The sequence below is a fragment of the Curcuma longa genome, chromosome 1, assembly GCF_044706935.1.
Source record: "Curcuma longa cultivar G26 ecotype Majalengka, Jawa Barat chromosome 1, ITB_CL_G26_1.1, whole genome shotgun sequence".
Taxonomy (NCBI): Eukaryota; Viridiplantae; Streptophyta; class Magnoliopsida; order Zingiberales; family Zingiberaceae; genus Curcuma; species Curcuma longa.
The window spans coordinates 2,813,865-2,827,946 of NC_133861.1; the positions used below are offsets into that span (position 1 = coordinate 2,813,865).

Here is a 14,082-nt window from a genome sequence, read left to right on the forward strand (position 1 = left end):
TTTGTTTTGCAAATTGAAATATTGTTTAACTATGTCGTCACTCTTAAAGAAGCAAAATCAAAATAAGATAATGATCATATTATAAAAGCTAGCAACCAACTACTACATATTGTGATAACTACTTACTAGCTTCTACAAAGTGGTTCATATTCAAAAGACATTCATTTGAAATGTTGTGGATGTTAGAAGTCTTCTTCATTTGTTTTATAATTTGAAATGTTATTTTAACCATACTGTCATTTTAAAAGAAGCAAAATCAAAATAAGAAAATGATTATGTTATAGAAACTAACAACCACCTGCTATACATTTTAATAGTTACTTACTAGCTTCTACATAATCGATCATGTTCAGATAATATTTATAAGATAAATATTCGTTAGGAAACAATATCACAAAAACATAAATAAAAAATTAACTCATCTAAGAACATATTAACAACAAAATATACTCAGTCTTTGAAATTGAATTCATTAGAGTTTATAATAAGAAAACCTATTTTTAAAATAAGATAATGAAAACAAGAAAAACTGTTGTATAAATAATATCGTAATAAAAATTGACAAGATAATGAGAATAAAAAAAGTTATCCTACAAATAAGATCACAAAAAAATTAAAAATGGATTTGATTACTTGATAAAATAGAAAGATATATTATATTTTCAACTGTATAAAAGAAAAAAAAGGGAAAACAACAAATCCTATATTGAGAGGAAATATTAAATCCTAAACTATAGATGGGAGCACGTTTTTAAGTTGAAGCTCCAATAAATAATTTACTAGTTAGTTGATCGATTTTTTTTATTTATTAAATTTTAAAATCATGTAAGTCAATCGGCTGATTGTGATTCACATTTTAAAATTTAAATTATAAATTTTTTTATTTAAAATTTAAATTTGGTTGAAAAGTATAAATTTTGCTAATCAGATATATATTAAAGGTATTTTAAATCGTGATGTCCATTCGACGTAAATTGGATGATTACACGAATGTCCTTTTGATTTTAATTCAATAGGAAGCATATTTCATTTTTGATTAATTTAAATTTACTTTTTCATAAAAAACCAACGCTCGTTGCCACCGCTGGCGATATGACCAGAGATAGCCCGAAATGTTTAAAGCTAAAAAAAATAATCGCCCTCTGCTTAACGCCAACAAATCAAGTCGGACACCTCCTTCACGGCGTTCACGCTCCTCACCTCGAGTTCTCCGCCGCACCTTTCTTTCACTGCACTATATACCTTCCACATTTACTTCTCCGCATAGAGTCGGCCACAACGAGCCACCAACCCCCCAACACAATGGCCGCTTCTCCGTCAATCTCCACACCCTTCGTCTCTCGCTCCCTGCTCTCCTCTTCCATCGTCTACCGCCCCCAGATTCTCCCTCTCCCTCGTGCACGCAGCGGTCGCCGCGCCGCCCGCATAGCCCCCATCAGCGCCAAGATCCGGGAGATCTTCATGCCAGCGCTGAGCTCCACCATGACCGAAGGAAAAATCGTGTCCTGGGTCAAGTCGGAGGGCGATCGCCTCTCCAAGGGTGAGAGCGTGGTCGTCGTCGAGTCTGACAAGGCCGACATGGACGTCGAAACCTTTTACGATGGAATCCTCGCTGCGATTGTCGTCCCTGCCGGTGAGTCCGCTCCTGTCGGTGCCCCTATTGGCCTCCTCGCTGAGAGTGAGGAAGAAGTCGCCCTCGCGAAGGCGCAGGCTGACTCCCAGTCCCAATCGCGACCACAGCCCCAAGCCCAATCGTCTCCCCCCGTTTCTCCTCCTTCGCCACCAGCTTCTGCTGCTGTTACTACTCCATTAGCTGTTTCGGAGGGGCCTAGGAAGACTGTGACCACGCCCTATGCGAAGAAGCTTGCCAAACAGCACAAGGTAGACATCGGATCTGTTACTGGGACAGGGCCATATGGAAGGATTACCCCTTCCGACATTGAGACTGCAGCAGGAATCCAACCAAAGAAGCCTGCAAGTTCTCCTGTGGCACATCCAGTTCCTCAAGTTCAATCTCCTAGCGCTGGCGCCACCCCAAAAGCTCCTACATCAGTTCTACCTCCTATTCCTGGCTCCACGGTTGTTCCCTTCACTACGATGCAGGCTGTTGTGTCAAAGAACATGGTTGAAAGTCTCTTTGTACCCACTTTCCGTGTTGGCTATCCTGTGACAACCAATGCACTTGATTCCCTCTATGAAAAGGTATATGTATATTTTGTGTTCTTGGCTTCTTGGAGATACTCATTTTTTTCTCATCAGTTATGATGCGTTTGCTGTATCTTTTGAACTTGTACCATCAATGGATATTGAATCATCATCGTCTAATCTAATATTCATTATATCAAAGTAACTCTTTAATGACAGTTGATTTTGATAATTCATTTCCTTTAGCTGCTTTGACACTGGATAAGTTCAGAACACGCGACCTATCCTGTTGAGCTAACATATATTTCGTTCTATGTTAAATTACTTGCTTCCCATTCTCTAATCACCTATTTTTGGTATGTTTTCAGCTTAAGCCCAAGGGTGTCACTATGACTGTGCTATTGGCTAAGGCTGCAGCTATGGCACTCGCGAAGCATCCAGTTGTTAATGCTACCTGCAAAGATGGGAAGAGTTTTACCTATAATGAGAACATCAACATTGCAGTTGCTGTGGCAATTGATGGTGGATTGATAACCCCTGTTCTTCAAGATGCAGACAAGGTTGTAAAATAATATTGATAAATTGACAATATTTTCTCCTAGTTTTACTCATAATTAATTTTGTTTTTTAGTTGGATATTTATTTGCTTTGCGAAAGATGGAAAGAACTGCTAAAGAAGGCTCGTGGAAAGCAACTTCAGCCCAATGAATACAGCTCGGGTAAATAATCTATGTGATAAGTTTTCTATATTTTTTAATATGGTTCTTTTATTTCTTTTCACTTCTAAGTATTATGTCAATTTTTATTAGGAACATTTACTGTGTCAAATCTGGGTATGTTTGGGGTAGACAGGTTTGATGCCATTCTTCCACCTGGTCAGGTATGGTATACAAAATCATGATTTTCAATGTAGAGCTTCAGTCTTTAGGCATTGTAATATCTTGATTTATTCGATTAATTGTGTCTAGGGGGCTATTATGGCTGTGGGAGCTTCAAAGCCTACTGTTGTTGCTGATGCTGATGGCTTCTTCTCAGTTAAGAGTAAGATGCTGGTAAGTCAAGATCCTTCAATACTTTTGCATCCTCACTGTGGATGTTTTCACACTTAGGTCAACTGAATTGGTTGATTAAAATTTTAATTTGAATGCTCAAACACTAGAATTGCTTCCAAAACTCATATTCAAATTCTAGAACAGTAAAGATAATATCACTTACAAAACCAAATTTCAGTTCAAAGTTCAATTCTTGTTTTCATATATGAGAGAACTCACAAGTATTGAGACTTTGAAATCCAATCATTTTATTCTTGTTTAATAAAAAAAAAAATATCTTTGGAGCTTAGGGAACAAATTATTGAAAGGTTAGATATGCCAAAAATCATCTAAAAGTAAGAGAGTACACAACAGACAGTGGTTTTTGTTCCAAAATGTGGTACAAGATCTGTTTTAAGATGTCATTCTCATTTGAAATTGGTTTTGTATAGTTTTTTTTATCCCAGGACATGTTTGATACTGATTTTTAATAGTTTGTAGGTCTTTGTTAAGATTAATTAATCATTATTGTCAGTATGTGTTATGTTAAGGCTTATTATTGACAAAAAATTTTGTAATTGGTAGAAAAGTTTGTGAAAGCGTCCCTCAACTTTTTAAACAAGAAAAATAATCAAACAAGTACATTGATGTGATAAAGGATATGCATGATAATGTAATAATTTGTGTTAGAGCTACTTTGCTATAAGAGTTTTAGATAGGATTGTTGATGAAAATGTTACTAATAGGATAAAAAACAAATGATTGAAATAGAGAGGAGCTTTTAGAATACTACATGATTGTTGTGTGGCTAGGCTACAAGAAATTTTATAAAGTGTCCCTAAGCTTTTTAAACAAGAAAAATAATCAAACAAGTATATTGATGCGATAAAGGATATGCATTATAATGTAATAATTTGTGTTAGAGCTACTTTGCTATAAGAGTTTTAGATAGCATTGTTGATGAAAATGTTACTAATAGGATAAAAAACAAATGATTGAAATAGAGAGGAGCTTTTAGAATACTACATGATTGTTGTGTGCCTAGGCTACAAGAAATTTTATAAGATTATGATACAACTCACCCTTATGAATCAGAACATTAGTTGCTTAAGATATGTGTACACAAATTAATGTAGTATAAATGAAGGTGCTAAGATGGATGTGTTAGGTCACTAGCAATGATACAATAAAAGAATACTGATATTTGTGAGAGCAATTAGATGGAATTCCAACGGATAATAAAATGAGAGAATATGTGTTGGATGGTATAAACATATTCAAAATTCAAAAGTGCCTAATAGATTCAATAGATAGAAAAGTTAAAAAACTTTAAAGTTAAGGTGTAGGTAGCCATTAGAGGTAAAAGAAAATGCTAGCTATTGATTATAAAAAAGAATAATCTGATTAGCTAGAATATTAATAATGATATAGTTGTTAGGATTCTTGTGGGTCTGGAAGGGGTTGAATAGGCACAACTTGTAAATTTAAATTCTTTTTCATGCTCTTGCAAATGCAAGGTTTAATAAAATTTGGTTAGAGATGATGCAATGAAAATTATATAAAATAAAAAGCACCGCTAACACAACTATATTATGTGATTCAAAACTCCCATGCTATTACTCTATTGCCTATGAGTTGTTAGATAAGTTACTACTTGAAACCACTAATCAAAATGATTCCTCCTTTCCAAAGGTGGAGAAACTCGTACAAAGTTAGTTCTTTTTTACAAGATTTAGAATAAAATACAAGAGAGAAATTACAAAGTAAAAGTAAAATAAACGTAATTGAAGTAACTCTTTGTCAAGGTTAATTGCAATACTTCATATAGTAAAACAATAGTGATGAACACATAGGAATGAGTAGTAGTCATGACTAGATGTCTATATTCAAAGTGACTTTGCTTGCTATTTATAGATAGAATATGTGGATTATCAATATCCACTATCCACTAATCACTTGACTATTTCATCAATCTTGGAACCCTATCTATAGTGATTGTAATATGGTGATTGTTGTGCCATTAATCGACTCATATGCCTTCCAGTTGACTCTCCTAGATAACCCTTTGACCCAGTCTTGTGACGATGGTCTCTAGTCACTCCACTAGATAACTTGATCATCAATTGACTTTTGAGACTACTAATCGATCAATCTTTTCACTAGTGATGAGGTTCTAGTTGATTATAAGTGTCTTTAGTCGACTCATATCCTCTACTATGAACCCTATCCTACACAAACAAAGTCGTTGACTAGATACAACTTTAGTCAAATGAACTATTTTGACCTCAAACTATCTCGTCAACTTCAACCTAGAACATTTGTTCCCTAGTCAAGTAAATACCTATGTAGAAAACTTCTACCTCAAATAATATTTCTCTTGTTTCTTTCATCTCACATGACTTTATGCTACGAGACTTCCCTGACAAGTCTCCACCTCTTGGTGTTGGTTCCTTGTGGGTGTGTTAGATTGCTGGGGGGGGGGAAGCGTGTAGCAAATTAAAGTTTTTTCTATTGTTGTGATCTTAGTAAGGACACATAAACATTAGCAGTTGAATAACACAAAGACACATAAAAACATTCTGAAAGTACGCTATTTAACGTGGTTCATCATTCCCAAAAATCGTTACATAGAATCACTCTTAGAAATTGCTACTTTTTCTCTCTTTGGTAAAATGTCAGACGTTAAGATACCTCTTACAATATTAGCTTTGGATGTAGTACATAAGGTTTACAAGAGGTAGGATAAAGCAATAAGGCTCAATGACAAAGAATAAAGTTAGGGTTTTTTTGTATTGTATAGATGGAAGATCTTTTTGTGTTTCGAGCCTCGGAACCCTTCTAAAGACCTCTAAGACGTGCTTTACATGCCACCCATCAATTGTGCGGTGAAATACTATCAGTCGATTGATATGACTGTTTCTCTCGCTCGCTATCGGTTCTTGCGGTTCCTTCATCTGAAACCCATTAGTTGACTTTTCATCCATCATTAGTTGACCGGTGTGATTGCTTCTCTCAGCTTGTGATCGAAATTCTGCGATGATCGCTTATCCAAGGTCATCGGTCGATTGAACATCAATCATGATTCAGTCATGGCTTGAAACCTTTTTTTGCAATTCATCGGATAACTCTTGCATTAGTCGATTGATTACAAATCTTCAATCGATTGGACCACCAGTTAACTCCTCATAAGCTATCAATTACTATACCACTTAACAAATTTTACACTTCACTATAAAGTTTTTAGCCAATTGTCTCAGTCGACTGAGCCACAGTCGATTGATAATTTACTCTAATCCATATAATGATTGAGTCCACCTACACTAAATTCTATCCTCGCTCGAGTACATGCTCACTTAGCCTTCATCTGACTTCCACCATCTTTAATAATTTTCTGTCATATTTCTTATCCCTTTGATGCATTGAGTCCTTCGGCTTTCTTCCCGTACCATTCTTCTAGCTTCACCTCGTACTCTTCTACCAAGTTCCTCGTCCCTCTGATGTACCAAGCAAGACACTTAGACACACAAGTCAAATTATAACGTAAGGTCTAATTTAAACCATTAGCCCAAACATTAAACCAATGGTCATACTTGAGTTCCAACAATCTTTCTCTTATTGATGTTTGGAAACTTGTTAAGTTAGGAAAAAATAAAATATAATGTGTAGTAACTTCAAAAAATTAATATAACATCTAATCTAAACCTCGTTCTAGGCACCCCAACATTTGAACTCTCCCCCTACGTTTAAACACTTGCTTAGTCAAAAACCCTTGCATTCACTCCTCATTTTTGGAAATTTCAGTCCCTAACTTAACTTACTTCCCCCCATTTGACAACATCAAGATAGTCTAATTAGGGTTAACTAGGGTTTAGTCAACTGCTACTCGGTGGCAATTGATTGCTATTATACTAGTCGACTTATATTTTCAATTTTGATGTTAAAAAATGGATTAAAATTTCTAAAAAGTTCATAAAATTTTAAAATTTCAAACATAGAAAATTTGCATGTTATACTTTCATAGAAAAATATTTTCTAAGCAAATGAATTTTCAAAAATGTTATTATCGAGGCATGCAACATGAAATCGAATCAACGATACATAAATTCAAAATTTTGTTTCCTATGGTTGACCATCCTAGGGTGTTTCTAAAAGTTTAAATATATTTTGGGATTTTGGCATCTAAACCAAGTTAGTTTCAACATAGTTTACTAGGTATCTTTTAGAAATTAAACTTTTCCCCACTTTTCTAATATTTGTTTCACCCTTAGTGTTTCTCATTGTTTTTAGTTCTCATATCCTAAACTTTCTCTTCTCTTTCAAGTCTTATTCTTTGATTCAATAAATTCATATTATTTAAAACATTAGAAAATTTGTCTAAGGCTAGTTCTAGAGTTTGTACTTGTTTCCTTAATCTTATAATTTTAGCCTCCAAATTTATAGATTGGATTTTGAATAAGAATTTTCTAATTTTGTTTCCAATCTAGATGTAAAATTTGTTAAGTCTAAATACTTCTAATTTTATGTGAGAATTTTGATAACATTCTAAAGGTAGATTACATACTTCACTTATTGTGCTATCGGAATTGTAAGGTGTAACTCCCCCTTCACTGTTGCTCCCTTAGCTTCCATCGGAGGATGTTCAAATGTGATCAATTACTCAATCATAGATTACTATGAAGGCAATTCCTGCCTTGTGGTGTTCTCCTCCTAATTCTTCTGACGATAATAAAGTTTTGTCCCAAGTCGCCTCTAAATTTTGCACATGGATTTTGGTTTCAGATTATCTTTCCTTGTTTCCTTTTTTCGGTTCAGTGCAATGGTCCTTCATGTAGCCTTCTTCGTTGTAGTGGAAACACCTACCACTCGTTTGCCCTTCTTTTTCTTCTCAACAACTTCTTTGCTTGTTTCCTAACAAAATTATTATTTTTAAAAATTATTTTCATTTTCCTTAGCACATTACCATTACCAAAAAAGCTTTTCGATTGCCATCCATGGAAGAAGTGTTTGATTATGACTCTGAATCATCTTTCTTTTGTACTATCAAATTTGTTGACCAGTTGCCTTTCCTATAGCTCCCGTGTATAGACTCGTGTAATTCTATAGTAGTAAAAAATTGTCTAGCATACTTACCTTGATGTCCTTTGACATATAAAGCGAGTTTACCATAAAGACCATTCTTGTGACCTTGGGAATGTGTTGATTGTGCTTCTCAACATATCCCTTAGGTATGGATTCACTAATATTTAATAAATTATTAATTAACTCTTTTAACCTTTTAACCTGACATTGAGTTTGGCAACCCATTCTCTTTTTTTTCAAGCTTTAGGTTGTTGATTTGACTTTTGAGCAGGTTCCCTTTTGCTAATTTTGACTCTAAGAGCCTTTCGTGCAACTCCACCAATCTCTCCCAAAAATCTTTGGTGGATTTATAAAATTCTATCCGATTGATCTCATCTAGGGTAGAATGCAGTTTTACTATTTGCTGTGCATTCTTGTTATTTCTTTGTCCATCCATGATCTTCTAGATCATCCCTATCTTCATCCCTGGGCATATCAAAATCATATTTCATAGTTAGCATTAATTAAAAATTTATTCTAAAAAATACCTCTATGTGACACTTTCATAGCGAAAATTTCATCTTGACTTTTAGCGGGTGAGTGCTTGATTCAACCATTTATATATGGATTCCTTCTTTCTTCTTCAAATTTAGTTTCTCAGTTGATGGTTAGTCATTTTGGGCGAGCCTTTCTCTAATATCATTTATTAGTCCCTTGTGGGTGTGTTGGATCACAGAGGGCAAGAAAGTGAATAGTGTGTCTACAAATTAAAAGTCTTTTTCTCTTGCTACACTGTCAGCAAGCATACAAAAACATTAGCAGCGAAAATAACATAAAAATAAAAATCACAAAAATATTATTTAACATGGTTCATGATTCCCCACAGCTGCTACATTCATGACCTATAATGCTTTTAGAGAGTCATTCGTAGAAGTCATTACTTTTCTCCTCTTTGATAAAATGTCAAAGGTAGAGAAACCTCTTACAATATTAGCTTTGGATGTAGTATAGGAGGTTTACAAGAGGCAGGATAAAGCACTAAGGCTCAATGATAAAGAATAAATTTGGGCCTTTTGTATTTTGTAAATGGAAGATCTTTCTGTGTTTTGAGCCCCTTGAACCCTCATAAAGATCTCCTCCATAAAGTGCTTTGCTAGCACAACATTATTGATGTGACGCCCATCAATCGATTGATATGGTTGTTTTTCCCGCTTGCAATCGATTCCTATAATGACTTCTTTATCTAAAATCCATTAGTCAAGTGCTTGTCCATCATCAATTGTTTGACGTGACCATTTCTCTCGGCATGCAACCAAATCCTATGAAGACTGCTTCATGTCATTAGTCGTGGACATCAACCATGAGTCGACTTCCTCGATTGTTTCTCATAGCTTGAGACCTTCTCGTGCAATTCATTAGATAACTCATGCATTAGTTGATTACAAATCTTCATAGTAAGATTGAAGTAAGTGTTTCAATCTATTCTTGCAACCCACAATCAACTTTTAACTTCGACCTATCTAATGGTTGAGTCCGTCTAGGTTGAGTTCTGCACATGTCTGATTATATATTCACTCAACCTTCATCTCATAGTAATTGATTTCTTGTCCCTTAGATGCATCGAGTTCTTCAGCTCTTTTTCCATGCCATCCTTCTTGTTCTGCCCACGTACACTTACACCAAGCTCCTCGTCTCTCGGATGCCCTGAGCTTATTGTGCCCTTCCCATGCCATCTATCACATCGTTTGCCTCTACTGCATTGGGCACAATCACCTTCGATGCTTCTCGTCTTGTGGTCTCTTAGGTGTCTTATGCCACCTTTCTCCGATCTAACTTAAACCTTTAGCCATTGAGTATTCTATGTACGCATACTCAAGTTTTTGCACATTTAGACACACAAGTTAAACTATAATGTACAGACTAACTTAATCCCTTTGTCCAAACTATGGATTAAAATCTCGATTCGTTTCGCTCGATACGGGTAAAACATCTCGTTCCGCCAGCAGACTGCACCGGTATAGGTGGTTTCGGTCAAAACATCGTCTGGAGCTATCGTCGGGATCGGCCTGGCGATGCCTTCGGAGTCGTCGTGCGGGATCGACAACGCCTTTGGAGCTGTCGCACAGGACCGACGCCGCCTCCAGAATCGTCATGGGGGCTGCACGTGCCCGCGACTGTGGGGGATTGACGATGCCTCCAGAAGCATCATGCAGGCCGCACGTGCTTGTTGCCGTGCGAAGCAACGTGGAACATGGCAGGCGACGAAACAACGGGAGACGAAACAGGTAATAAACTTGAGTTTTTAATAAATAATTTAGGTTTTAATAAATAACTTAGCTTAATAATTTAATCAACTCTTAGATATGATTGAGATAATTTAAATAAGTTTAATTAAAGTTTAATAAAATTATCTCATATCGTTCCAGTCCAAGATCGAAATCTCGGCACGATTTGAAATTTTAAACCTTAAAATCCACTTGAACTTTCATCTGTTAGGAGTTCGTTCCACTCCTAAGGACTTCTCATTTGCTAAGATTCGGTTGGACTTTCGTCCACCAAAAATTCATTGCTGTCTATTAAAATCCACGTGGATTTTCATTCTCGATGACTTATTCTGCTGTGAGCTCACACCTCTAGGACTTTTTCAACCAAGAACTCGCCTTTGGGACTTCATCTACCAATGACCACTTACACTTTCATACAACTGCTGTTCGCGTCTTGTCAAGTTTTTGCATCTGAATATTTGACACATGTCTAAGTTAAATATTTTGCCAAGCACATCAAAAATCAATCAGACTCAACTACAAGTGACTCAACAATCTTCCCCTTGAGCAAGCCTTTTAGGTACCAATTGCATTGACAATAATTTTGCATAGAGCTCAATTATAATATGTCTATAAAGTATTGACAATATGAAAATATATAATTTATTGATACTATATAAATTATTGATATTTAACTATAAACAAATTATTATATACAATCATCTTATCACACCATAATCTACTAGTAGTATCAAATTACAAATTAAATGGTTAATGAATAATCATCTACTAGTCATATTCAATTTCTTATATAACTAATGCAAGGACTTTGACTTGGGCTTTCTTTCTAATTGCTAGGAAAGAAAGGTAATTCATTGGCTTGTTACTCTTCCCCCTTGTAGGGTGTGTTCACTACTATTCGTATTGCTGGTATATATATGTATATATAATTAACTCATAATAAACCTCTCAAGTCCTGTAACCAAGCTCTGATCCTCTAGTTAGAGCCTTCTCATACATGTGTATCATGTCTTCTCCTTTGTCACAAGCAAGTATTTCCTTGTCTGCTTCCTGCTTCTGCTGAACTGTGCCTTCAACCTACCCCCTTTTGCTATTCAGTGTCCCTACCTCCTTTCTTAGATGTCCAATTTCTTGATAAAACTGCTACTGCTGTCACTTGGATGAATTTGTTGATCTGGATGGGAATAAGTGGATTCCATAATCTATGGCTGACGGAACAATAATTTGTCATGCTGTTGTTTCTGTGCATCATGGATGAGGTGTAATCCCAATTTGATTTAGGTACCATCATGATTCTACATGCTTTGACAATTTCTGTGGGCATGCCAACTCTACTGTATTTTGTTTTTTTTTTTTGTGGTTATTGGATAACAATGATTTCTTTCTGCAAAGGCTTCTATGGAATCTATTAATATCGGCTTGTACATTCTTATTTGTTTTTCACCATATCATTTGGTGGTAATTTCAAAACTGTCATGCCATCTCAAACGGACAATAATCACTTCAGCAAAAGAACACCTAGAATGGCTCTTAGGCTTGATTTACTAGGATAGAAAGATAGGGAAGATGGAGGAAAGAGCGAGTACTTGGAGAGAATGATGGGAAGAAAGAAAAATAGAAGAGACAGCAATAGGGATGGCTTAAAAAGAATCCTATTTAGATTGAAATGCCCTAATAATTGGTTCCTTAGTCTTTTTTTTTTTTTCCCTTTTCTTCTCTTTAACCTTTTCCCCTTCACCATAAGTAGTAGGAGCAAGTGGCCAATGCATGCTATTGTGTTGGGAACGGTTGCTCATTGTAGTGCACTAGAGTGATGATCACTATACTTCAAAATCAAGAGCACTTATGTGATAAGCACCCTTGTTTACCTATTTTAATCATAATGAATTTTGTATAAGTTGGTTTTGCCAAAGTTTAAAGATAAATTTTGTTCCAATTTGGAGTCTAGTTATTGGTAGGCTTCAAATTAAAATAAAAATTTGTTGTTGACCTTGTGCAAAGTGCTACTTTTAGGGAAAAAATGACAGTCACTGACAATATGAAACTGCTAAATCATTATTTTAGTTTTTAATCGTCAAATTGCATGTTCTAATGTTCTTGTTATTGTGTTTAGTACTAGGTTAGTTTCTTCAGAATGAACTTATATTATTTGAAAGAAAGGCTCACTCTTTTTTTTTTTACTTTTCAGGTAAATGTAACTGCTGATCATCGGATTATCTATGGTGCTGATTTGGCAGCTTTCCTACAAACATTTGCAAAGATTGTTGAGGATCCTGAGATCCTAACACTGTAGGTCTTTTCCACAAACCAGTAGTTGTAAGGATGGTAGCCACCCCTGATTTTAGAATTTGAGAGCTTTTCTAGCCTAGAGATTCCGAGTCAGTTCTTCTCCGATTAGTTTTTTTTTTTTGGCACTGAATGACTATACATTAGTTACCAAGAATACATCGAGAATAAAAAGTACTATTGCAAAAAAAGGGGAATTTTTTTTGAGATTAATAAAACCTTACATTTCCATCACAAATAATTGTCTGAACAAATGAGATTTGTATTCTTGATGTTGATGGAGTTAAATTAAGTGAACAAATTACTGAATAAGCTACGGCGGTTCGACATCCGGATTGTGACCTAGGAACCAGCGGTTCGATTCTCAGCTACGACATATTTATAAGAATTTTCTTTCAAATGAGGAACGCAATCAAAGGATGTTGGGCATCTGGATTGGTCGTCGTATGCGCTTCCCGATTTACTCTGGTGGTCGGTGGGAAACTTCCGTGGGATCCGGACCGGCCACCCCCAGGGATTGAGTCCATGAGATTGATTGGAATTTATCATTTTTTTTTAATATGGATCATGTTCAATCCATTTTAGATGATGATCTATTATGCATTAATAGAGGCCCAATTACAAAGATTAAGATTAAGAAGATGAAAGAAACATTAATTGAAAATGTGAAGGTCAAAATTATAATTAAAGGTTTGATCAAGAGTAAGTCATATGACTTAATCAATCCAATTCAAGTTTTGGATGGATTTAAGTACCCATCTCATGTTTATGTAGTATGAATATATAGATTCAATTTAGGCTCAATTTTTAATTTTATTTGGGTTGTAATGATGTCATAAATTTAAATGTGGATGCTGATTTCTCATGTGTCTTATCAATAGATATGTTTATGCACATTGGTGGATTAAGTATGTAACAACTTGAAAAACACATTGGTGGATTAATTATGTAGCAACTTGAAAAACTACATTTGGTGCTATAATTTCTTATTCTATTAGATAAGTCTAGAATGTTTTATGCTTATTATAATCTGAGCTGTTATTGAAATTACATTCATATAAATTGTTTCGGTTGGATGCCATGGACGACCAAGTTATCAGTCAACAAACTGCCAACTCATGCACCGTTGCTCTCGTCGATGAAGAAATCTGAGGAGCTGAACGAATGGATTAGCGAAGTGTTGAGGATTCTCTGTAGACCGTTCCGACGCTCAAGTCAGTATGGAAAGAAGGAGAAAGAAAAGTGTATCAAGTTGCTGAAGGTGAGGAGAGAACTTT

At 35.4% G+C, this 14,082-nt stretch overlaps 1 protein-coding gene across 1 annotated transcript; it reads left to right on the top strand.

The window, feature by feature from the left end:
- Nucleotides 1–1,170: 1,170 nt before the first annotated feature.
- Nucleotides 1,171–13,032, top strand: LOC141833227 (dihydrolipoyllysine-residue acetyltransferase component 4 of pyruvate dehydrogenase complex, chloroplastic). Its single transcript, XM_074720618.1, has 6 exons — nt 1,171–2,202; nt 2,514–2,705; nt 2,777–2,864; nt 2,955–3,025; nt 3,114–3,197; nt 12,708–13,032. The coding sequence occupies exons 1-6, from the start codon at nt 1,303–1,305 to the stop codon at nt 12,810–12,812; spliced, it is 1,440 nt and encodes a 479-aa protein (XP_074576719.1). The 5' UTR covers nt 1,171–1,302; the 3' UTR covers nt 12,813–13,032.
- Nucleotides 13,033–14,082: the final 1,050 nt, after the last annotated feature.